Source organism: Panthera pardus, unplaced genomic scaffold, assembly GCF_024362965.1.
Source record: "Panthera pardus isolate Hobbes unplaced genomic scaffold, ASM2436296v1 HiC_scaffold_17, whole genome shotgun sequence".
NCBI classification, from domain to species: domain Eukaryota; kingdom Metazoa; phylum Chordata; class Mammalia; order Carnivora; family Felidae; genus Panthera; species Panthera pardus.
In genome coordinates this window covers 23,711,053-23,735,954 of record NW_026526732.1, presented here as the reverse complement: position 1 = coordinate 23,735,954, position 24,902 = coordinate 23,711,053, and the positions used below count along the sequence as shown (strand labels likewise).

Below are 24,902 nucleotides of genomic sequence, written 5' to 3'. Positions count from 1 at the left end.
GTACACCCGGAGGTAGATGTACATCTTTTTAAGTGACTTGTACATCACTAGAAGCCACGTAAAAAAATCAAACTGTGAATTGAAAGGCTGCACCTAAGCATGACATCATGAAGAAAATTGATTGAATGGAACAGGATATAGTGCCGCCTTTGTCTTTTGCATCGGCAGCCCAAATCTAATTGTTGAATAATGTGCTTTAGAAGACAGTAGTGTCTTTCACTGAAACACTGTGCAGAAAGTTCCAGCCAGTCAATGTGCTATTTCTAGTCAAGTGTATGCAGGGTTTACATACTGAGAGCAGCTGTAAAGATGTTGGCATAGGAGCAACTTCAAAGCCAGTTCAACTAGAAATTTAGATTGGTGCCCAAAAGAGCTTCTGTGAACTACAGGTGTTTAATTTTCAGCTTTCCTGGGAGCAAGTGTTCAAATATAGTAAACAAATGGCAAGACAGGCTGTCCTTTAAGGTTTTGCCTTTTTTTTTTTTTTCCCTCGTTCTGTGGGCAGGGCTTTGTGGTGTCTGAGTTGTTAATGACCACATGTGATCCTCCGTTTGTCAACCCTATGTTGTCTTCCATCCAGGCACTTAGAACCTTTGCTCTTATGTTTTAACCAGGAGCCTCTGGCCTGCATCTTAAGTTCTGTGTGATACGTATGTTTCTTACAAATTCTGTTATGAGACAAATAGCGACTGAGGAACTTCACCCGCCTTGTCTTCTTTTGAATCGTGACTTAATTTTATAGAAAATAAATTTGTGAAGTATCATAAAATAATATCCATAAAAATGATGTAGAGAAAAAAGTATTTTTGGTAATTTAAAACACTATTCCTTTCAGGCAAAATCGCATGTATGTAAGCTATTTCCACCACTTTACAAGCAAATATTAACTTTTGTTAAAATATCAACTTTGCTTTTTGGCCCATTTTGCATTGTGAGGCTAACAGTCTTTCCACACAGAACAGGGCCACGCTGGCTGGGTGGTCCTTCACAAAAATTCCTAGTGTCTTGCTCATCTAAAAGACTGAAAGTCAAGGGGCACCTGGGTAGCTCAGTAGGTTAGGTGTCCAACTCTTGATTATGACTCAAGGCATGATCTTGCAGGTTTGTGGGATCGAGCCCTGCACCGGGCTCTGCACTGACAGCATGGAGCCTGCTTGAGATTCTCTCCCTCTCTTTCTCTCTCTGCCCCTTCCCCTGCTCACATGAGTACATGCATGCTCTCTCTCACTCTCAAAGTAAGTAAATAAACATTTAAAAAAGAAAACAAAAAACTCTGAAAGTCAGCTGTGTATATTGGAGGGAGAAGAAAATCCTTTTGATTTTCTTGAGTAGAGACTCAACTCAAATTATCTTAGTAAGTAACTTTCAGAAAGATATGTTATCCAAATATCTCCTATTTACTTTAATGCATTATTAAAGAATCCCCAGATCGAAAGTTTCTCATCTTTTGGGGGGCTCAGATTTGATGCCAGAAGGACAGAGTCTTCCCATCATATATACCCTTCCCTAGAAAGATGATATATATGTATCTAAAGCTTTGTATTTACATTGGAATCCCAAACTGCCATTATTTGAAATTTCCCTTTCAGTTTTTCTGTAAAATGGACTTCCCTGTGTCATTGCAAAATTCTCTGGGGCTCAGTCTGCCTCTTCATCAGTGTTATTATAACACTCTGTGTTATAACTTGGCACTATCCGGGATAATGTTATACCTATTATTGTTCCAAAGTCACTTCCTTAGTGAACACCCTCCAAAAGTTGCCTACTTGATATTCTACATGGGATCATGAAAGGAATCTGTATGTTAAAAATAATGTTTCCCTTTTTTCTCAAACAACACTGCAAAGCCAAATAGTCAGGAGCGTAGAAGCAATTTGACAGAAATTTCGAGTGATCATTAAGCCCCTCAAATAGTTGAGCAAAACAGATGTTTGCAGCTTGAGCACTCCTAGGCTCTCCAGTGACAGTCAGTTTGCCCCAGTTCAGACCTCTACAAACTTCTGTTCTTAGGTCTGTGCCTCCAAAGGGAAACACACTACACTGTTTGCTCTGTAGACCACCCAGCCCGCCCACTTTTGGTGGTTTGGCCTTCTCTCTGGCTTGCCTGCAGGTGCGACCTTATTCACCCACCTATCACAAGTCACTCTCCCAGTTTTCTGGAGTTTAAAAACAAAACTGACTAAAAGACAGGAAGCAAGTAGATTCTTATACTATCCTGGAAGTTTGTGATTACAAAGTTCGGTGACCTTCATGAACTTTTTCAAGTGTGTTTTTACTGCAGATTGTGTGGTTGATGTGGAGGGTCCCCGGGGTAGAGGTGAAGCAGTGTAGATGTGGAGAAGTTGATGGAGTCTCCTGGATGTGCATCGCCTGCCAGAGGCACTACAGAGTTGGTGCCTACACCACCTCGTCCCCAACCCGGAGAAATTCAAAATTAGATAAACATTTTGGCAGTGGTGTGGCAAACCAAAATTCAACTTCACTTCTCAATAGGTGTATTAACTTTATAAAAGTAATAAACTGGTTTTTCTTTTGTAAAGTAAGCTTGTAGGCATCAAGAACACACTAAAGCAGCTACATTAGGTAGAAACTAGGTGATTTTCCCCCCCTGATGTAACCACACTCTAAATCTTCACAATCTGAGACAGCTTGCTGTGTAATTTTAAGCCAGCAATATCCAAAATAGTACAATAACTACTGTTGGCAAGATGTGGAAATTTTCTTGAGCAGTCAGAATATATCCCAGAAGCCAGGATGTTTGCTGACCATTAGGTCTAATTCCATTCAACCTGTGTTGCCTGATTTACAGCTCCAGAGCGGACAAATGAACTCAAACAGGCGGGGACTCGTGAATGCTCAAAAAGACCCTGTTGCCTCATAATCTGGTGAATTATATATACATCACATTCTTTCCCTTCCAGAAGTGTCAGATATCTCCATGACTCTCCCGGAAGCTTCCTCCTGCTAAAGGGAGCAATTGAAGCTCTACTGTGTGTGAGGAACTGAATCTATCACCAAACTAGGGTTTTAGAACTAGAAGAGACATTTTTTTTTTTTCCACACGTGGATACCAAGGCCTCCATGGCTAGTGACTAGCCCAGATCCCGTGGTTGGTTAATGGAAGAGTCAAGACCAGAGTCTACTGTGATCCACTTGTAGTATTACCAAATAGTCACATAAACAGATTATTTCAAGAAGAAGCCAATGTACTTTTCTCTCACCTGGCACAAAGTAATCACTCACCAAATTCTAGTGGTTATTATAGTTTTTGTAATTATCAATTCTCTGCTTCTGTGTATACGGAAGTATTGTTTGGCTTGTACTGAAATTTTAAAGAAGTATTTTACCTTCTTGGAAGGTACAATTTTAGATCTGGAGGGGATCTTGAGAGAGCTTCTAGTTCAGCATCACGAGTATATTGTTCTTGCCACAGTGTTGTTTTTCAAAAATAATAACAAACCATTTTTTATTAGATCTTTGATTTAGCTAGAAAGGAGTTGGAATAGAAGATATCTTTTTAAAGTTTAATTTCAGAGAGTGTTGAACAAACTTAAGATCATCTATTTCTCTTCCTCCCTCTCTTTCAGACTGTCCTCTAATATATTATTCTTGAGATCTGTGTGCAAAGTTGACATTATATAAATATTTTGAAAAGTAATTAATTCCAGTGATGGATTAAGTTAAGGCAGTGAGACAGCATATTTAAACAACCTATTTATGTATAAAATGGAAACTCTTACTGAAAAAACATTTTTATTTTAAAAATCTATATTATGGAATTTTTACATCAGCCCTTATTACTAAAATGTTTACATAAAAAGTATTCCATAAAGGGACAAAATTATGCCAGTTGCGTCTATAATTTACTTTTCTCTAAGCTATCACTATTTAAATGGCTGTCATTTATATGTACAAGCCTGAATGTGTGTGTGTGTGTGTGTGTGTGTGTGTGTGTGTGTGTGTGTGTGTGTGTGTGTGTGTTTAATGCCCTGAAATTAAAGACTCATTTGGAAAAATTGAGCTACAGTGCACATTTACTCTGCCACTGCCATCTTCTTCCCAATATATTCTCCCAACTTATTGGGAGGGTAGGTTAAACCAAAACTTGTTCTAGCTACTAATTTCGGGTTCTTCACCTGCACCACATAACATGGAATAAATTGGAAGCAATAACTTTTCACTCCTACCTTCAACCCTGACCATCTTCCGATAACCATATGTAAAGATACCTAAGACAGAACTAGAAACGAATGAAAGTAGGGGCCCAGAAAATTGAATGAATGAACAAATGATCTGAAACATTGCTAACATGCTCCACTATTAATAACCACAATCACAGCACCAAAAACTAATGTTATTTGGGCATCTTACTGACAACCAAGTGCAGTCCTAGTATTTTATATGGATTATCTCATTAGCTGCATTCATGTGCTCAAGAAGTTAGTAATGTGCTGATGAGCCAATAATGACATCATTGCCTTCATGGCTATTAGAACTATAATTAGCTGTAATTAGGATAAGATATTCTCCACTTCTGTTGGTTTTATTTAGCACTATTTTTCTGGTTTAGTGCCAAAACAAACCAGTTTTACTTTGCAGCACTGCCTCGATAATCCATATGGAAAAGTTTTCTGTGACATTCTCAAGTGAAATGAACATTAGGTGGGTGCTTGTTTTTCATAGTTCCCTCAGTTTTTCGTCAGGGGCGATAAAACACGGAAGATCAGAGTAAGACAGATCTTCGATGAACATGGGATTGGTCGCTTTGCTGCTTTTATATCTTACCCATCGGCAGTTAGGCTCTGCTGCAGGAAGTCCCTGTAGAATTAGTCTTCCTACTGCTGGGACTGTTCTTTGCTCTCCCCAAATAAGCTGCCAGGGTAGTTCGCTGTCTTTTTCTTCTGGTCCTCTGTCAAGTCCCTTGAATGAGGCTGCAGTGATTCTTACAAGGATCTTTGTTCACTGGTAGTTTTCTGTGGTTTATGTATGCAAGAGTAAGGATTAAAAAAAAAAAGATCTGTGTTAAATACAAATCTGATTGTTTTGCTTTCCATAATTAAAACCTTTTCATTTTCTGCTTTTACTATAATTTTTCTTTTTTTTTTAGTGTGGCTTACAGAATTCTGCCTACCTTGATCCTTTATCTCCTCTTTCACCCCACTTTAGATACTACATTTCCACAAAACTAAACTCTTAGGTTACTTGAACAGTCAGCTAGCTCTTTTACCTGCTGGTCTTTGCACTTGTTGACCTACTGCCCAGAACACTTCTCTTTTTCTCCCCTGCCTCCCTCTTAACTTGGCCCACTTCCATGCTGCATATTTAGGTCTTAGTTTCTCTCATCTGTTAGAAATGGCACTGTTTCTACGAAGTCTACACCTAGGTGATTGCATTCATCTACCTGCTCTATCAGAGCAATTTGCACAGTGTGCTATTGCTATCTATTTATCTGTATTTGAAATAATCTGTATGTTCCATAAAGTCAGGGATTATATCCTGTCCACGATATGCTTGGTATTCCTAGCAGCCAGTACAGTGCCAGGTGCAGAGATGCTTACTTAATAAGTATTTATTGAGCGAGTTGATATGGGGATGGTAAGGGATGAGTTAGACAGTGTGAACAGGACAGTCTAGAGTGCTGTATGTGTCATTCAAAGAGGGCTTGTCCGGGGCGCCTGGGTGGCGCAGTCGGTTAAGCGTCCGACTTCAGCCAGGTCACGATCTCGCGGTCCGTGAGTTCGAGCCCCGCGTCAGGCTCTGGGCTGATGGCTCGGAGCCTGGGGCCTGTTTCCGATTCTGTGTCTCCCTCTCTCTCTGCCCCTCCCCCGTTCATGCTCTGTCTCTCTCTGTCCCAAAAATAAATAAAAAACGTTGAAAAAAAAAATTTAAAAAAAAAAAAAAAACAAAAAAAAAACAAAGAGGGCTTGTCCTTTTGGATCCCAGAGAAGATTTTGAGTTAGAGAAAACATTTTTGTCCTTACATTTGCATTTTCATAGATCTTTCTTGTAGTGATGTGGAGGATGAGTTGGAGGTGACAAGACTATTGACAAAGAGGCTAGCTACTGAGCTTTTGTCCAAGAGAGAAAAGATGTGAAGCTTAAGCTAAGTAGCCATGGGAATGGGATAAGGAGATGAATTAAATAACCATGGATAAGATAATGTCATAGTCTTGGATAAAAATTCGAGAAGGCGTGGGAGAAAGAAGACAGAGGAGGATATTCAGAGGTCTAGTTTGGATGTTTCTTATGCTACTAACAACTATAAAGTGGATAAAAACAAATAATTTGAGGAATGGTGTTTGAATTGAGGGATCTATGAGACCTTCAAGTGGAGACATTGAGTAGACATTCACAAGTGTGGGTGTGGTGCTAAATAGGACATGCATGTCACCAGCATTTGAACATAATGAAGGCCTGGGTTTGGATGACATCATCCAGAGAGAATGAGTGTAGACATAGAAAAACTGAAGGGAGAGGAGAGCCCTGTAAAGTACTGCCTTGAGGCACACTTGGTTGTAAGGAACAGAAATCTACTAAAGCCACATAAAGAGAAGTGAGATGGTAGGTATAAATTCTCATCATAGAATTCAATGAAAAGCCACAAAGAACAGCTCCTTCCATTGATTTCTGGACATGGAATGTTAAAATTAAAGTCTCTGTGCTTCTCACAGTTTTGATTTTCTTTCGCCTCTCTGTTTTCTACATCTGTTCTCTTTCTCTTTTCTCTGCCCATCAGTGCCCTTTGTTTGCAAGTGGGCAAGGTAGCCACTGTTTTTCAGTTTGTATAACTTTGGCATTCTATTTTTCATCATTCTCTGAATAAATTATCTGTGTCCCTAACTTCACTTTCTCAGAGAGAGAATCTGACTGAGTAGCTGAGACTGTGATTTGGTTCCCTTCAGGTCAGGGATCCTTCCCTGGGGTGATGGTTACCAATATGACTGCGTGAGATGTGGGAGGGGCAAATCCCTTTAGGAGAAGGTGTACGCACGGAGATTGTGACTGGCTTCCGTAGTATGTTGTGATTTAAGGGAGTACCTCTCAGATTTTGATGTACTTATGAGTCACCAGAATATCTTTTGTAAAATACAGATTTTGTTTTGTAGGTCTGGTTGATTCTGTGTGTCTAACAAGCTCCAGGTGATGCTGAAACTGTGGGTCTGAGAATCACGCTTGAAATAGAAAAGATTGTGAGGGCAGTTAGAGCAGGTGCCTGCTGAGAGAGGGCTGAGAGAAGGGCAGGAGGAGAATAAGGAGAAGGTAGGAACTATGAGTGAAAAGACTACTCAAGAATCTGGGAGTGTTCAGAGACATCAAGTGTTGAAAAGGGTGAGTGAGATAAAATTGGAAGCCGCTATAATATAAACAATCTGAACAATGTTGTGGATTCTTTTCAGCAGTGTTCAGAAGCCTATGTATTAGAGAGGAAGAAGGTCCATGGCTGGATTAATACAGAGTTGGGGTTTGCAGTGCAGGAATATGGAAGGGGATAAGAGACTTGAACATACTAACCAGAAAAGGTAGATTAAGTGATCGGCCCTACAGCTTTAGGTTGTTTCAAATTATGCATTGCCTTTAGATTGTTTTTTTGTTTGTTTTGTTTTTTAAACGCTTGGAGAAGGATTCAACCACTGGTTAAGAGAGAACAGTTTCCCATGAACATGTGTGTGGGTGTGTGTGCATATGCATGCGCATGTGCTTGTGTGTTTAATCCTCTTGCAAGGGAGATATAGCTACATAATGAAGTGAATCTGGAAGCCTTTCCATCATTTCACTCATTGGTTCAGAAAATATTACCTTTCAGAGTTACGTATGGAATGTTCTTAATGCTCCAGTGGTTATGGAAAGGCAAGACTTGAAGTTTAAACATGAACAATACTATAGAAGATAGAAATGTATCTGAAGGTGTGGTGCATATGAATCGCTTTGAAGATTCAAAAAAAAGTTGTCAAGCTTAATGGTGCTTCATCAAGGAACTTTCAACTTCTTGTTAATTTTCTAGCCATATCAGACTTAACTGATTCAAGTAAAATGGTACCCTTTTGAACTAATGTGCAAGTCATTGCGATAGCTTCATATTCGTGGTGCCTCCAAAGAATGTTTTGAGGCTGAAACATCACAGTGGGAAATCAAACCATTTTCTGGTTAGCTCTGGGGAAACCAGTATTTTAGGAGGACTTTGGGAGTGAATTGATATCCTTGCTTGGCTGCTGGAAATTCCAGCAGGAGATTGGAATGACCAGTGTAACCCTGGTTTAGGAGGGATCCTCCCGTCCGTGGAAATGCCGTCTTTGAGTGTAGGGTTTGCAGAGGCGGGGTGGGGCGGGCTGGGGAGGGGGAGCTTGCCAAGTGTTTCACATTGACAGAAACACAGATGTCACAGCCAGACTGCCTTCAGATTCTTTGCTGTCCTGAAAAAATATGCACAGAGGCCTGAAATCACTTAAATTTAAACACTTCACTGTAATGACTCTGTATTATGTATAGTTTTGTATATTATCAGTCAATCAATATATGCCAGCATCTAAAGTATTATTTCTATTTGACATTTTAGCAGCGTTACATCTGGCAGCATTTTACTTGATCTGGAGCAATCCTGTGTGGCTCTTCCTGGCTTTGTGAAGGGTTAGGCATTAGAACCGATCCTGGAATTCTCAGTGGTTGGCCTTTACACGTCATCTTCAGAAACCACCACGGCTACTAAATATTTTAAACCTTTTTAAGCAACTAATAACCTTTATTCATTAGAATGTAATTTATTCACATAGATAATTCAAACAATGACTCCAGATGGATGCAAACTGAACAGGCGACTTAAGCATCATTTTCTGGAGATGGTTTTCACCAGCTAGGTTTTCCAGCAAATTCATCAGCGACAGTTTTATACACATTCAAATAAAAAAAAAATAAGATTTAAGTGTATGCATTTTGTTCACCACTTAACACATTATAGGAAAACCAGTTATCCCATCTACAGATCTGTGTTGAAAGCAGCTAAAATGGATTTCTTTTGATTTATCTTTTGGAGCCGGATACTCCTGCCTTAGATTTTAAAGAACATACTATTTGAGTTACAGGCAAGTACTTGAAACCAGGTTGGAGTAAGAATCCAAATCTCTGAGATTTAAAAAAAAAAAACAAAAAAAACCCAGCAGAACCAAAGATAACGATTATTAAATCTGGATCTAAATGCTCTTTATAAATCGAAGTAGGCTTTGGCATGACTGGGAGGTTTTCAATCTTAGATTGGAATTTCTTTGAAGAATAAAGTTTTGCAAAATAAGGGAAATAAGTGTAAGTAAATTCTTGCTAAACCCTGTCAGGCATAGGCAAGAGCTAGGGGTGGTGTTTGGTTTGTTGTTTAGATTACTGGAAAACTTTGCTTGTATAAATTTATAGGTGTGAATATGTTACTGTATCCGTCTTTGAAAACCATTGAGCCAGATATTTTGAGTTGAGTATTGTTTAGAAAATATGTTAACTCTGGTTTTACCAAGACCTCATTCAGTGGCTACTTCAGGAGCCATCTTTTTAAGTAGGTGTGCCTTTAAATTTTTTTTTTGTTTAACATTTATTTATTTTTGAGCGACATAGAGAGACAGAGCACAAGCAGGGGAGGGGCAGAGAGAGAGAGAGACACAGAATCTGAAGCAGGCTTCAGGCTGTGAGCTGTTAGCACAGAGCCTAACATGGGGCTCGAACCCATGACCTGTGAGATCATGACCTGAGTGAAGCTGGCCATTTAACCGACTGAGCCACCCAGGCACCCCTTACTTAAGTAGCTATGCCTTTAAGAGAGAACTAATTAATTTCTTTAAAAAAAATGTTTATTTATTTTGAGAGAGAGAGAGGGAGAGAGCGTGCAAGCATGGGCAGGGGAGGGTCAGAGAAAGGGAGAGAGACAAAATCCCACAACTGCTCAGCACTGTCAGCACAGAGCCCATTGCTGGGCTCGATCCCATGAACCATGAATCATGATCTGTGCTGAAATCAAGAGTCAGATGCTTAACTGACTGAGTCACCCAGGCATCCCGAGAGAGAACAAATTAATTTCTTAATGAACTAGTTCATTGTATAGGAATCAATTAATCGTGACATATGATTGCTCTAAATGGGCAAATTCAAATCACCATATTTTAGACTACCTAGTATTCTTTACTAAAATATTTCAAAATTTGTTTCTTAAAATATATTGATATCAGGGTGATTACACTATGTTTAAGAAATTGCCCATTAGAAAACATTGTCTCTTAAAATAGTATTTGAGCCCACCACTTTGCTGTCTTTTGTTTAGTTGTGGAAATTTTTTTTTTCCCTAGGAAAACACTAGACTTACATTCAGAAGAGCTGGTTTGAATCTTGGTCCTCTTATCAATTAGATGTGTAACTCTGGGCAAGCTACATAATCTGTATCAGCCTTATTTGTTTCATCTGAAGATAGAGGTGGTATTAATTCCCAGGGTTGTTATGATGTCAGATAGTATATGTGAAAGCCCTTTACCGTGAAGTTATCTATAAATATGATTAACATGATGATACTATACCTAGTTTAACCGATTTTTCATCCAGCTAAAATAATCTGTATTTAGTAGCTCTATCTCTAAATGCTATCTTGCAACTATAGATGAAAATCATACAGAAGAATGCTGTAAATATTTTTTTTTTAAATAGATATTATGGGTGTCTTCCCTTTCTCTTTTTCATCCTAAAGAGGGCCTGAGGGAAAAAGAGATTCTATTAAAGTGGAGTGCTGTTTTTTTTCCTCTCTTAAATTATTGATGCACAGATTTTGTGTTATAGTAATGATTAATAATAGTTAACATTTATATAGTGCTAACTGTGTGGCTCCAAGGACCTTGCATTAACCTATCTAATCCTCTCAATAACCTTGGGAGGTAGGTGCTTTTATTGTTGTGTGAAGATAGTGAAACTGAGGAGATTAACTTGTTTGAGATTACAGCGTCCAGATTGAATTTTCCTATACCTTTCATTCAGATCTTAGAGAAGAATTTGACCAAAAATATGTACATCAGGCTAAAGGAATTCATGAACAGTATTGGGTTTTGGATGTAGTGGATAGCATTTTATTTTGGAAAAATGCTGTTGTTTCATGCATGTTGAGATGACACAGAGATTGTATCTTATTTTCTTTTCTCTTTTTCTTTTTTAATCTTCAGTGCCTTTTACTGGATACATTCCTGTTAATCTATTAGGATTATTTCTCTCTCTTGAGCCCAAGGTACAGTAACAGGAAGCTAACGTGTCAGGCCCAGTGTTCTCAGTCCTATACTATGAGTGAAATAACTGGAAGAAAGAGCCCTAAAGCCCCATCCAAAGAGATATTCCAGAGTTCATGCATGCTGTCTTTTTCTGACTTAGACTTTGTTTGGCTTATACCGTACTTCATCCTTCTTTAATTGAGACATGTTTCCATTGATTTAAGTTATTCATTTATTTGTTCATAAATTTAACAAATTTTATTGAAAGTCTCCCATGCACCAGGGATGCCGTGAGGTCCTGAGGAGTAAGACAGTGAGTATAACAGTACATACTCTGCTTGTTGGGCTCAGAGAAGCCGACAAGAAGCAAATAATGTCACAAGTGGAAGTAATACACTGCTCTGATTAAAGCTACAAAGGAGACGAATGTGGTGGCTCAAGGATGGATGAGAGAAGGCATTTGGCCAACACTTAGTGATCATAAATTGTTTTCCTCTGTCTTCAGCCCTGTACAAGACAATGGAGACCCAGGGAGGAAAAGCAGAGGGAGGGCAAGTTAGAAAGAATTGATGGGGAACAGAGTTGTCAAGGATACAGCACATAACACAAGGTGGCCACAGGGGAAAGAAAAAAGAAAAACCTAACTTGAGCAGTGTAGTATATCTGATAAGTCCTTGTTTCTTTCACTGAATCATGGAAGAATAAGCAGTATTTGTAGTAACTACCATGTTCAAGAAAAGTTATTGCATATTTTATTCAACCCAGTAAAAGAGGGAGGAGTACAATACATTTAGAGTGATTTCCATTAACATGGCCAAAGCATTTTACTGTTTGAAAGTGTAAATGTCAGTTTTATGGCACTTTATTTATCCAGAATGTTGAATACATGAAATTACCGCCTACATTTATACAACTATAGAAAGAAACGTGAATATTAATTGCAAAAGCATGACTAGATAGAAAGACAGTAGACCTTGGTTTCTGGTTCCAACTGGTGATTATGGCCTGGAGAGCTAATAGTTGAGAAATACGTGATTTCTTTACTTTTCTTCCTACCTCATATTACCTTCTGTCATTATATTGTATTATTTATTTGGGCCCAAAACTGAATTGTAAGAATCATTCTGGCATAGACTTTGTCTTTCTTGTTGACTAATCTATACTATTTAGAATAGTGTCATATAACAGGCACTCAATTATTATTCACTGAATGAATGAGAGATAATCACACAAGTATATACGTAACAACTGTAATGAACAAATGAAACAAGTGAAAGCATTTTCAAAACTATAAATATTCCACACATGCAAGGTGATGGCTATTTGAATTTTAGAAAAAAAATACAGTCTGCCCGAAGATAACTTGTTTGCTTGTTTGTTTATTTTGTATTGGTAGCTTTCTCTTTAAACATGTATTTCCTAAGTATTTATCTTCCCTTATATCTGTGGTTATAGTATTGACTTCTACCTTTGCGTTTCTATAACTCCTTCCACCTTGGTTCAATTACTCTCTAGAGTAGAAATGCTTAACCTGGGCCAGTGCACCTTTGGGAAATCCATTGTTGCCTCTTGAGGCCTCATATACTCCCTAAAACAATGTACTGGCTTTCATGTGTTTTACTAGAAAGAGTTCCTGTAACTTTTACCAGATTCTTAGAGTATATGACCCTCCCTCCCTGCCAAGTTTAAGAATCATTGCTCTAAAACTTTGTATTTTTCTTTTACTTTTTTGTTCCTTTCTTGCTTTTTCTCCTTGAGATGGCTTCATTCTCCTTTTATTTTTCATGGTTATATTTTGGTATTTTTGTAAAATATATTGGTATATTTTGGTAAATGTTTACTATTTGATTGTCCCCAGTGTGTGGTATTCTTGGTTTATTGTATGCCTCTAATCCCCACCCTTGTCTCTGTTTCTCTTTTGTCTGGCCAACAGTGTGGGGCTGTGCCAACTGCAGAGTCATCCTATCCAACCCTTCTGGGACATTTACTTCTCCGTGCTATCCTAACGACTATCCTAACAGTCAGGCTTGCATGTGGACCCTGCGAGCCCCCACCGGCTATATCATTCAGATAATGTTTAATGATTTCGACATTGAAGAAGCTCCCAATTGCATTTATGACTCATTATCCCTTGATAATGGAGAGAGCCAGACTAAATTTTGCGGAGCAACTGCCAAAGGCCTATCGTTTAACTCCAGTGCGAATGAGATGCATGTGTCCTTTTCAAGTGACTTTAGCATCCAGAAGAAAGGCTTCAATGCCAGCTACATCAGAGGTATGTAAACCAAAGACGACGCCAACCTTCTGCTTTCATTTAGCATGTTCTACAGTAAACACAAGGACCAGAAGACAAGAGTTACGCTCTTTTATGTGAATGTGAATGATTAGGATTAGAATTTAATGGCAAGAATCTGTTAATATCCTTCAGCATTCTCATTAGCAATATATAGTTACCAGATCCAAAATCTGGTTACAGTAGAGCTGAATTCTTTTATATTGTTTATATGCAGAGCATTTAAAGGCTGCTTGGAAGATATTGTAGATATTCCACAGCTAATAATTAAAAGCTGTACTTCTAACATCACTGAACATTTAAATTTTCCTATTCAGAAATCATTTTATTTTAGGCTTTTAAGATGCTGCCCTTTTAAGGAACTATGCTATGGAACAAATATAAAAAATTAGCATATAAATTAAAGTTAGTTATTTATAACTTAAGCTAATAAACAACATAGCCTGAGGAAAACACCTTAAAAATTTCTTTTTTTTTTTTTAGTTGCTTAAAATTTTTTTAAATTGTGGTAAAATACATATAACATAAAATTTATTATCGTAAAACAGTTTTAGGTGCACAAGTCCGTAGTGGTAAGCATATTCATACTGTTGTGCAACAAAGCCACAGAACTTTTTCATCTTGCAAAATGGAAACTCTGTCCATAGAACAGCAACATCCCATTTCCCCCACTCCCAGCCCTTGACAAACACTATACTTTCTGCTTAAGAGTTTGAATGCCCTAGACTATAAGGGGAATCATATAGTTTTTGTCTTTTTGTGACTGGATTATGTCACTTAGGATAATGTCTTCAAAGTTCATCTATGTTGTACCATAAGTCAAGTTTTCTGTCCAGTCTAGGGCTGAATAATATTCCCTTGTATGTACATACCACAATATCTTTATACATTTATCCATTGAGGGATGCTTGGATTGCTTCCACCTGTTGGCTATTGTGAATAAAGCTGCTACGAACATAGGTATACAAATATCTCTTCAAGGGGTACCTGGAAAGCTTAGTTGGTTAAGCTTCTGACTTCGGCTCAGGTCATGATCTCACAGCTTGTGAGTTCGAGCCCCGCACTGGGCTGTGTGCTGACAGCTCAGAGCCTGGAGCCTGCTTCGGATTCTGTGTGTCTGTCTCTCTGTCTTTCTCTGCCTCTCCCCTACTTGCGTTCTGTCTCTCTCTCTCTCAAAAATAAGTAAACATTAAAAAATTATCTCTTCAAGACCCTTCCTCAATATTTTTGGATATAGCCAGAAATGGAATTTCAAGATTATATGGTAACTGTAATCTTAATTTTTTAAGGAACCCTCTTACTGTTTTTTAATGAACCAACTGCAGTGGCTGCACCATTTTACTTTCCCACCAGCAGTGCACAGAATTTACAACTTCTTCACATCCTTGACAGCACTTGTTATTTCCTGGGGTTTTTTTGTATGTTTGTTTGTTTTTTATTTATTTATTTTTTAACTTGTTTTATTTTTTTAAATTTACATCCAAATTAGTTAGCATATAGTGCAACAATGATTTCAGGAGTAGATTCCTTAGTGCCCCTTACCCATTTAGCCCATCTCCCCTCCCACAACCCCTCCAGCAACCCTCGGTTTGTTCTCCATATTTATGAGTCTCTTCTGTTTTGTCCCTCTCCCTGTTTTTATATTATTTTTGTTTCCCTTTCTTTATGTTTATCTGTTTTGTCTCTTGAAGTCCTCATATGAATGAAGTCATATGATTTTTGTTTTTCTCTTACTAATTTCACTTAGCATAATACCCTCCAGTTCCATCCACGTAGTTGCAAATGGCGAGATTTCATACTTTTTGATTGCCAAGTAATACTCCATTGTATATAAATACCACATCTTTATCCATTCATCCATCGATGGACATTTGGGCTCTTTCCATACTTTGGCTATTGTTGACAGTGCTGCTGTGAACATGGGGGTGCATGTGTCCCTTCGAAACAGCACACCTGTATCCTGTGGATAAATGCCTAGTAGTGCAATTGATAGGGTAGTTTTATTTTTAGTTTTTTGAGGAACCTCCATACTGTTTTCCAGAGTGGCTACACCATCTTGCATTCCCAGCACCTTAAAAATTTCTAATGAAAGGAAAAAATATATTTCTATCAAATGTATTTCCCAGATTCTGGCATATCATAACATTTGAATAATCTTGGTCTCTCTAAAGCCTCTCTTTACTTAAGGAAAACTCAGGATTCAAGACTAGCTTCTTAAGTAAATATCATGAATGAAAGAAAGAACAAAAAAGAAAGGCACCATTATGAAAATGACTGACCCTCATTATTTGGTGGTAGAGTTATTTACTGTTTGTGAGTCACAATCACAAATGTGATTCACATTAGGTGTGTGTGTGGTTAATTGGAAAACATGTGCTTTAATTTTTCACATAATGTTTTCAAAATTATAAAACCCTACAGGAAATTAGAAAAAAAAAAAGAAGCAAGTTAGAATTATCCATACATCTGTCATCTAGGCAAAACTACTAATAAAACATTGATGGACATATTTCTTTCCAGCCCTTTAAACAATACATGTAGTATACTGGGTTCATATTACGTAAGTATCCCTTTGGGTAAATAGACCTATAAAGTGCTTTATATTTAAAAAGTAGACTGAAATCCACAATTCTATTAAACTCCATCATGCAGTTTTTACTAGAATATTTACATGAAAATGATGCCTTTACCATAGACCTATATTAAAATCTATTCAATCTAGCATTCCTTGAAGCCAGCATTAAAGAGAATTTTTGAGGAGAGCTACTTCTGTCTCAAACCAGTACATGTTTCACAGTGTCTATTATATTAACATAGGGTGAAATCCATTGTATTACTTAATAATTTCACATGTGTCACAGAAAGACTAGGCTAACGCATTTTATTTTGACTATATTATGCAGATGATAATAATCATTATTAGTAATCAGTAACATTAGTAATCAGTCCTAGCTCTATACTGATTATAGCAGGCACTGTTCTAGTGCTTTCCAGGTATTATTTGATTCCTATTGACGACGTGTGCAATAGGTGTCACCGTCCTTCATTTTATGGATGAGGAGAAGAAGGTAGAGAGAGGTGGAGTAACGTGTCCAAGGTCACATTGCATTTTGTGGAGGAGCTGGGATTGGAGGTGGCTGTGTCGCCCTTTTTACCTCTGCCCCTTGCTGTCCCTCACAAAGGAACTCAAATACCCAGCTGTAAAGTAAATATAGCTTAAAATTCCATTTTTATTTTTACTTTTTTACTAGACTGCCTCTCCTTCATAGAATTATCTTTACCTTTGCTCCTGAAATAGCCAGGTGATGGGGAAAATGAATAGGATATGGGGTCTCTGAAGGGGAGAGGGTAGCAGAGGACGGTTTGGGAAGAGTAAAAGGCAATAATTGTTAATGAAAAAAAGAACTATTAGCTATTACGTTTAGAAATTATTTGAAAACTAATATATTTTTGAAAATTTTAATGTATAAACAGCTTTCCTGAAACAGTAGTTTCCTGAATTTGGGTTTTTGGGATTTTCTTTTTCAGTTCAGGGATTAAAAAAAGATACTTATCAACTGGGTTGGCTATAACTCAGAAGTTTTGCTGTGAGATCCCACATACTCTAACGATTAGAGTTACTATGGATGGGATTACATTTAGTTTTACTGATATAAGGTAATGGGTTTGTGACAGTCATGAAGGAGGTGTGAGGCAAAAGTCAGTTGATCCAGAGTGGTGGGGGTGGGAGGGCATATCAGATGTTTTGCATCTCATTAGTTCATATTTGACGTTAATACATTTTATGTGTTATTATGTTTTGTCCTAGTTGCTGTGTCCTTAAGGAACCAGAAGGTCATTTTACCACAGACACTAGACAGTTATCAGGTATCTGTTGCCAAAAGTGTCTCTATTCCAGAGCTCAGTGCTTTCACTCTCTGCTTTGAAGCAACCAAAATTGGCAAGGAAGACCATGAATGGACAGCCTTCTCCTACTCAAATGCGTCCTCCACACAGCTACTCGGTTTTGGAAAGGCCAAGAGTGGTTACTTTCTTTCTATTTCTGGCTCAAAATGCTTCCTAAACAGTGTGTTACCTGTAAAGGATAAAGAAGACATTTTCACAGAAAGCTTTGAGCAGCTCTGCATCACTTGGAATAATTCTCTGGGCTTTATTGGTGTAAATTTCAAAAGAAACTATGAAGCAGTTCCCTGCGATTCTACCATTAATAAAGTGATTCCTGGAAATGGGAAATTGCTGTTAGGCTCCAGTGACAATGAGATTGCCTCTCTAAAAGGGGACATTTATAACTTTCGACTTTGGAATTTTACCATGAATTCCAAAATCCTCTCTAACCTCAGCTGTAATGTGAAAGGGAATGTGGTCGACTGGCAAAATGACTTCTGGAATATCCCAACCCTAGCTCTGAAAGCAGAAAGCAACCTAAGCTGTGGTAAGTCTGGGCATATTCACACTTCGTTTTTTAAAGCATTGTTCTATGGATGTTGGTCAACAAGAAATTATACATAAACACACACCATATACATATATATATATATATATATATATATATATATATATATATACACACACACACACACATATATATATGTATATATAGGTAGTTGTCATTAATGAGCTTTTTTTTTTAATGTTTATTTTTGAGAGACAGAGTATGAATGAGGGAGAGGCAAAGAGAGAGGAAGACACAGAATCCAAAGCAGGCTCCAGGCTCTGAGCTGTCAGTACAGAGCCCAGCGTGGGGCTCGAATGTATGGACTGTGAGATCATGACCTGAGCTGAAGTCGGATGCTGAACTGACTGAGCCACCCAGGTGCCCCTGAGCTTTTTAGTTTCTAAAATTTTGTATGCTCAGCCATACACAGCATACATTTGATTACAAACCATATTTATTCAATCAAAGCTTTTGGTCCTACCATATTAAAGTTTTCCTTATGTCATAAAATGTCACACAGTTTATCACTGATGTAACAAGAGTGGTAACTATGACACCTCAAATAGAAATGTTAACACCAGGACTGAAATAAAAGAAATTAATAAGTGATTGTTTTTAATCACAAAGATATCGTGAAAAGTTGATCTTTATGACATTTCTAGTACCTTATTTAAATAAACAACCACCACCTAAAATAATGCTGTTTACTCAGCCAGGATAAAATACCAAAGATATCCATTTTATGGAAAAATCTTCGATAATCAGGAATTATCAATTTTTTCTTTGAGCTTTTTTTCTCCGTTTGAAAATGACTATTTGTCATCTGTTGCCCTTTATGGTTGCTCTTTGAGAGACTTAAATGTGATATTACTGGAAGTAGCTAAATGCAAAACATTTAGGAAAATAATTCTATGTAGCAACGTTATATTAAAATAGACTGCTATCAAACATTCTTTATGTGCATGAGTTAATTTTAGAAATCATTATTTTATTACAAGACTGATTAAAATACAAAAGTAGAAGTTTCATTATCACTTTTGAATGTCATATGACTAAATTGTTGATAATAGATACTTTTTAGTCACAGAGATAACTTTCCTTAAAAGAGGAAAGCAGTGGGGGTCGCCTGGGTGGCTCAGTTGGTTGGGCATCTGACTTCAGCTCAGGTCATGATCTCACAGTTCGGGAGTTTGAGCCCTGCATCGGCTCTGTGCTGACAGCTCAGAGCCTGGAGCCTGCTTTGGATTCTGTGTCTACCTCCCTGTCTGCCCCTCCTCTGCTTATGCTCTGTCTCTCTCTGTCTCTCTGACTCTCTCTCAGAAATAAACATTAAAATTTTTTTTTTAAAAAGAGAGGAGGAGAATAAGGGGTCTAATATTAGAAAGAAATCCTCATGTGACTTTGGAGGGGATTTTACCAAAAATTCATTCCCGATAATTTGAACAAAGTGGGACCCATTTGAAGATCTGGAACCACCTCCCCAGTTTCCAACCGGTGTGTATCCTTCTGGGGAATTCTTGTCCCCTAACCCTCAGGGTAAGTCACTCATTGCTCTGTGTGGTCCATGGTACGTCTGCAAATGGTGGGAGGCTATTAAGTGATGTCATTGGAGAGATTATCTCCTTGTGGGTTGTTGGACAGAGGGTAAACCACAACCGTGTTCCAGAAGAAGACCGAAGAAGTTTGTAAAGGAGCTAATGGTGTTCCTCAGCATCCCCTCAGTCTGCTTAGCTACAGAGGATGTTCAGGGACTCCTGAGAAGTCTTTCACTCGGTGATGAAATGGAGAAGATCAAGTGTGTGGGTTTGGTGTGAGATGGTGAGCGGTGAGAGGGCAGTGATGTTCTTCCTTCATCCAGGGTGATTCTCTTTACTCCAGGGGCCTGTTTTCACCATAGCCCATTAAAAAGTCATAATACAGACCATTTAATAGTTGCCTTTCTATGGGGTTATGTTTGAGGACTGTGGCAACCAAAAAAAAATTTTGAGTAGATATATTAATAATTGCTTATACTTAAGTTATACACTTAATTTGAATACTCAATACATATTATGTACTAGGTACTGTTTTAAGGTCTTTACACATATTAACTGTTTTCTACAACACAGATCCCATGATGTGGGTTTTATTACCAACCCCATTTTGCAGACGAGAAATCTGAGGCACAAAGAAATTAAGTAATTTATGCAGTGTTACTTCATTAATTAGTGGCCACGCCAGGACGTGAACTCAAAAAGTTAGGTTTTAGAGCTGTGCTCTCTTATAAATGTAAATTAGACCGTCTTTTGGAAAATGCAGCACTAGAAGGTGAGCCACACTAGAGTAGGTGAGCTGCTTCTTGCCTGGATGAGGAGTATGATGGTTCAGGTGTGATCAGTGGGAAAACACTAGCTTTCCAGGGTATGAACACTGTATTTGTTTTTTGGTTTTTTTTAGACATTTATTCATTTTTTTTGAGAGAAACAGTATGAGCGGGGAAGGACAGAGAGAGAGGGAGACACAGAATCTGAGGCAGGCTCCAGGCTCTGAGCTGTCAGCACAGAGCCCGATGTGGGGCTCGAACCCATGAACAGTGAGATCATGACCTGAGCCAAAGTCAGAAACTTAACTGACTGAGCCACCCAGGTGCCCCAACATTGTATTTGTTTTAAGCAAAATTAATAAGATTTCTTTCCTGTGTTGCTTCTTGGGTACATTAGTATGATAAAATGTGAAGGATATACATGGATTCCTAAACTTCTGTAAGAAATCCTCTAGACCAGAGGTTGGCAAACTAGGAAAGTTTTATTGCAACCCAACCATGCCTAAGAGGTTTTGTATTGTCTAAGGCTGCCTCTGGGCCACAGTGACAGAGTTGGTGATTGTGAGAGACAGAAACATGGCCCGCCATCCTGAAATTTTTCTGTCTGGCCCTTTAAGAGAAACTTTGCCCATCCTTAAAACTAGTCCAAAGAATCATGAGGGTCCAAGTTTCTGAAGCACATACTTGGGATGACACTGGAAAAGATCTGCTAGATCTCCTGGCCCACATGTAGTTAAACCAGCCACTTATGGGCTCATTTAGCCTTCAGACATTGATGATGGCAGTGGCCTTTACCTGTTATCCTTTATTTGTAATTGTTCCACATAATGCTTTTAAACAATGATTTATTACCAACATTAACAAATTAGACTTGAAATAAAGATAAATTTTTGGATTCTCTGGCAAACGAGAAACTAAACCTGGGTTAGTACTGGTGCCTGGCCAACACAACTGGGGGGAAGTGGTATCTGCTTCTTACAGAGGGAGGGGACTTCTCAACCCTTACCATTCTTTGTATTCTTTCCACGCCAACCCCCTTCCATCTTCAGATGGCCTTCTCGCATTTCTGCTTGGGAATCCCAACTTAAGCTAGTCTCTTCACTTAATACAAGGCAGGAAACTGAATTTTTTTTTAAAAAGTGGCCAAGGCAGTTGGTGAGCTAAAATGTAGATCTCCTCTCTCCCTTCCCCAGGATTCATTTATGGATATTCTTCAACACTGTCTTTACAACTCCTTTCCCAAGGCTTAGGATTACTGGAATGCATCAAACACATGCTTGGGTAACTTAGCCATCTGTAAGTTTTCAAAATGATTTCATTGAAAGAGCACAAGTTACAGAATCCGTGTATTTGAATTCCTTTAATTTTTATGGTGGTCCTCTTGACATTCCATGATGATGCAAACACCCCATTCCATGGATTCAGATATCCTGGGCTGTGTTTCAGGAGTCATAACAGGAGAGGGAGTTTCCTGCTGCTCAGTCATCAGCTTTGGGAGTTGAAGAACCCAAGTCACTTATTAACTGACAGGAAATACCTGTCACAGAGATCATATCTAAGCTTGTTAGCTATGCAGAACTTCAACACATAAAAAAGTTTGCTCTATTAACATTTTAACCTTTCTTTCTTTTTTTTTTTTTTTTTTTTTTCTGGAACATTTTGGCTTGCTCTTTGTGGTAACTAATTTCCAAAAACTAATGATCGGTACAGTAACCAATGGGAAAATAGAATTTCATGCCTGACATTCCATTGGACTGACAATATCTGTTAAATATGACCTTTAATTCCAGAATCAACTTGCGGTAGAGGAATGAATAGATTTTCCAAAGGTCTATTGCCGAGTAAATTATAATGTGAAAATACGATGGTAAAATAGAACTGATTCCATCTAACGTTAAAACATTCTGTCATTTGTTTCAAATAGTAAATATCCTAGCCTTCATATAATCAACGTATAATTAATTAATGTTTCAACAAGTTCAGAATTATACTTTTTTTGTTTTCCTACACTAGCCTCGTTGGGGAATTACACCTTAATTAAGAAATTTTCAGCAGGTCTTTTTTATTATTAACATAGTTAATCTTGTCAGCCTTTTCCAGAAGGAAATGCTTTATTTAGCAGTAATTCTTTTTCATTTTATAGCATCATTCTTTTTCTTAGAACAATTTTATTAAGCATATTCAGTTTTATGACCTCTATGGATAGACGGTTTTCCTAGTGGACTCTTTAATTATAATGGCAAGTATTTGCCTGTGTTATGATTCAGTTTAGATACTGGCTAATGTCCATCAATTTTCACAAAGAACAGACAGTGCCTTCTATACCAGTTTTATTTATTTTACTGATGACTGCTCTTTCCTGAGGAGTGGTACAGTATAACTCCGTGAATAGTCCAAGTTCACACAAACTACATTTAGTTAATAAGCATTTATTAACCACTTCCATTTATTAACTGCTTGTGGATGGAGAGATAAGACACAATTCTTAAGTACCCAACTTGGTTGTTATTCTTTTCTAGAAATTTTTGGGTTGGTACTGATTTTTCTTTTCACTTCCAGCATTTTGCGCTTAATTATCAAGGCTTCATCAACTCTTGGATTCCTACCCTCCCATTTTCAATTATTACGGTTCTGTCTTCCACAGCCATAAAATTCTGACTCATTGTTGGCTCCTTCCTTTCATCTCTAAAAAAAATTACTGAGTGTAGCATTTTTAGATAACTGAATTATTTTTTAAATAATAAAATAAAGATGAAATTACTTTATCTTTACAAAGGACTTTATTCTTTGAAGATGTCCAAACTCTTTATGAGCACAAATAGCTTCCAGAAATAATGTTGTTGTAAATATATTTATGAAAATTTATAAAATTCTATTTAGTAATCCTGCAAAGAGGACTTGAAAGCATTTTTTTTTTTTTTTTCTCAATGTTGCAACTCACTGAGGATTTAGTGCTACTGTTATTTGGATTATCATTGTGTAGAATGTCAGATGAGCTGTTAGGTGTGCATCAGTCTTTTTTACCACAACTTGTGTAAATAGTGACTCCTTTCAAAGCGGCAGGATTTGGGAAGAACAACAGAGAGAGAAGAAAGATTAATAGCTTTGCAGCTTTTCAGTGATTACGTTCCCCCCCTCCCAAGGAAATTCGGCTCTAAATGTTACAGTTACTATTAAGTAAATACCCTTAAAAACCTTTCTGGTATCCATAAACATCAGTGAACACACATAGGTCACATTTTGAAAATAATTCCTTGATACTAATTATATCATTATCCAGGAATGAGAATTGATTCTTCTTCCTTAACAATCTGGCCTATAAATATGTCCAGCTAGGAAAATTAATTGCGAGAGTAACTTTTTTTATGCAGATGTGCTGAAAATGGAACCAGGTGGGAATAAAGAGTTTGTGTGCACTTTTTATATTTTAGGTATTTGTTTATGTAATTTGGTATATTTGTAATGGAAGCTTCATTTATCAGTATAATTTCCTTTTGATTAAATTTGTCACTTGTACTTACACTATTTAGTCTTCAGATTTAATTTCTATTGCCATAGTGAATTGTCATAAACCAGTGTTTATTGAGTGTTTTATAATACAGTATCAATTTGCTAAACTGTGAGTACCCAAAAAAAGAACAACTGATCAGTTTAAATAGTGAGAAATGTTACTTTTTCCCTGACAAGGACGTCACATATTGGAACTTGCTATCATACAGTGAAACTGAAGAAATGTTAAAGAAAATTGTTAAATATCTTGCTCTAAATCATAACTCTTCTGATTTTCTTTCCTCATTTCTACCCTGAGTCCTTCAATATACTGCAGTGGAAGTGTAGTTAGCCTAGAAATTTCTTTCCCACAGCACTGTCTCCTTATCTTTCTTTGTCTTCCAGAGATACTGTATCAGTGCCAGAAGTGGCCTAAGGAACCTTTGACTGCCAGCATTGTGCGTAATCTGAGCAGCACAGGAACTCCATCCAAGGGTCTCTCTCTCTCTCTGTCTCTCTCTCTTATGTTGCAGTGGCTGACATTTTCTCATTTTGAGTTTTAAAGATTTTTTTAATTTTCAGAAGTTCCTCACTAAAATGTAAGTGCCTAACAGAGAAGTGAGACTCTTCAAGAAGGGGGGAGAAGTTGAGTGTGATAAGTAAGAATAGTGGACAGAAAATATTGATGGTAAAATCCTACCTGAATCCTGACTAAGGCAAGACTCAACTTCTGCCTCTTCAGATGCCTTTTTCCATAGTCCATTTGTCTAAGTTTTCAATCTTTCAAACTCGCCCTCCCTGTCTCTGCTTCCTTTCATAGCCAACCTTCCTCTTTTTGCATTCACATCTCAAATGGCGGTCATTCGTTCTTCATTCCCACGCTACTGAAACTAATTCCTGTACAGCTACTACCAGAATTCCAATGTAAAGTTAAACATCTTCTCAGTTTTGATCATTCTTGACCTTTCTAGATACTTGACACAGCCACACCCTCTGTGAAACTTCTGTAAAACCACCTTCTACCAGAACTGGTTTTGCTTCTCAAATTTAGAGCTCTTTTACTTTTTAAATAGTATGATACTTAAATATAGGAATGTCTATGATTCCATCAAATCTACACTCTAGCTTGAGTCATCCCAGACACGTCTGTAGATTCTGTGGCAT

At 37.7% G+C, this 24,902-nt stretch overlaps 1 protein-coding gene across 5 annotated transcripts in view; it reads left to right on the top strand.

The window, feature by feature from the left end:
• Positions 1-24,902, top strand: part of ADGRG6 (adhesion G protein-coupled receptor G6) — a 141,038-nt gene that overhangs the window by 53,343 nt on the left and 62,793 nt on the right. For all 5 annotated transcript variants that reach the window (XM_019425112.2, XM_019425110.2, XM_019425113.2 and 2 more), the window contains exons 3-4: positions 13,153-13,494; positions 17,321-17,944. In XM_019425112.2, coding sequence (XP_019280657.2) covers positions 13,153-13,494; positions 17,321-17,944 — 966 coding nt within the window. The remainder of the gene's footprint in view (positions 1-13,152; positions 13,495-17,320; positions 17,945-24,902) is intronic.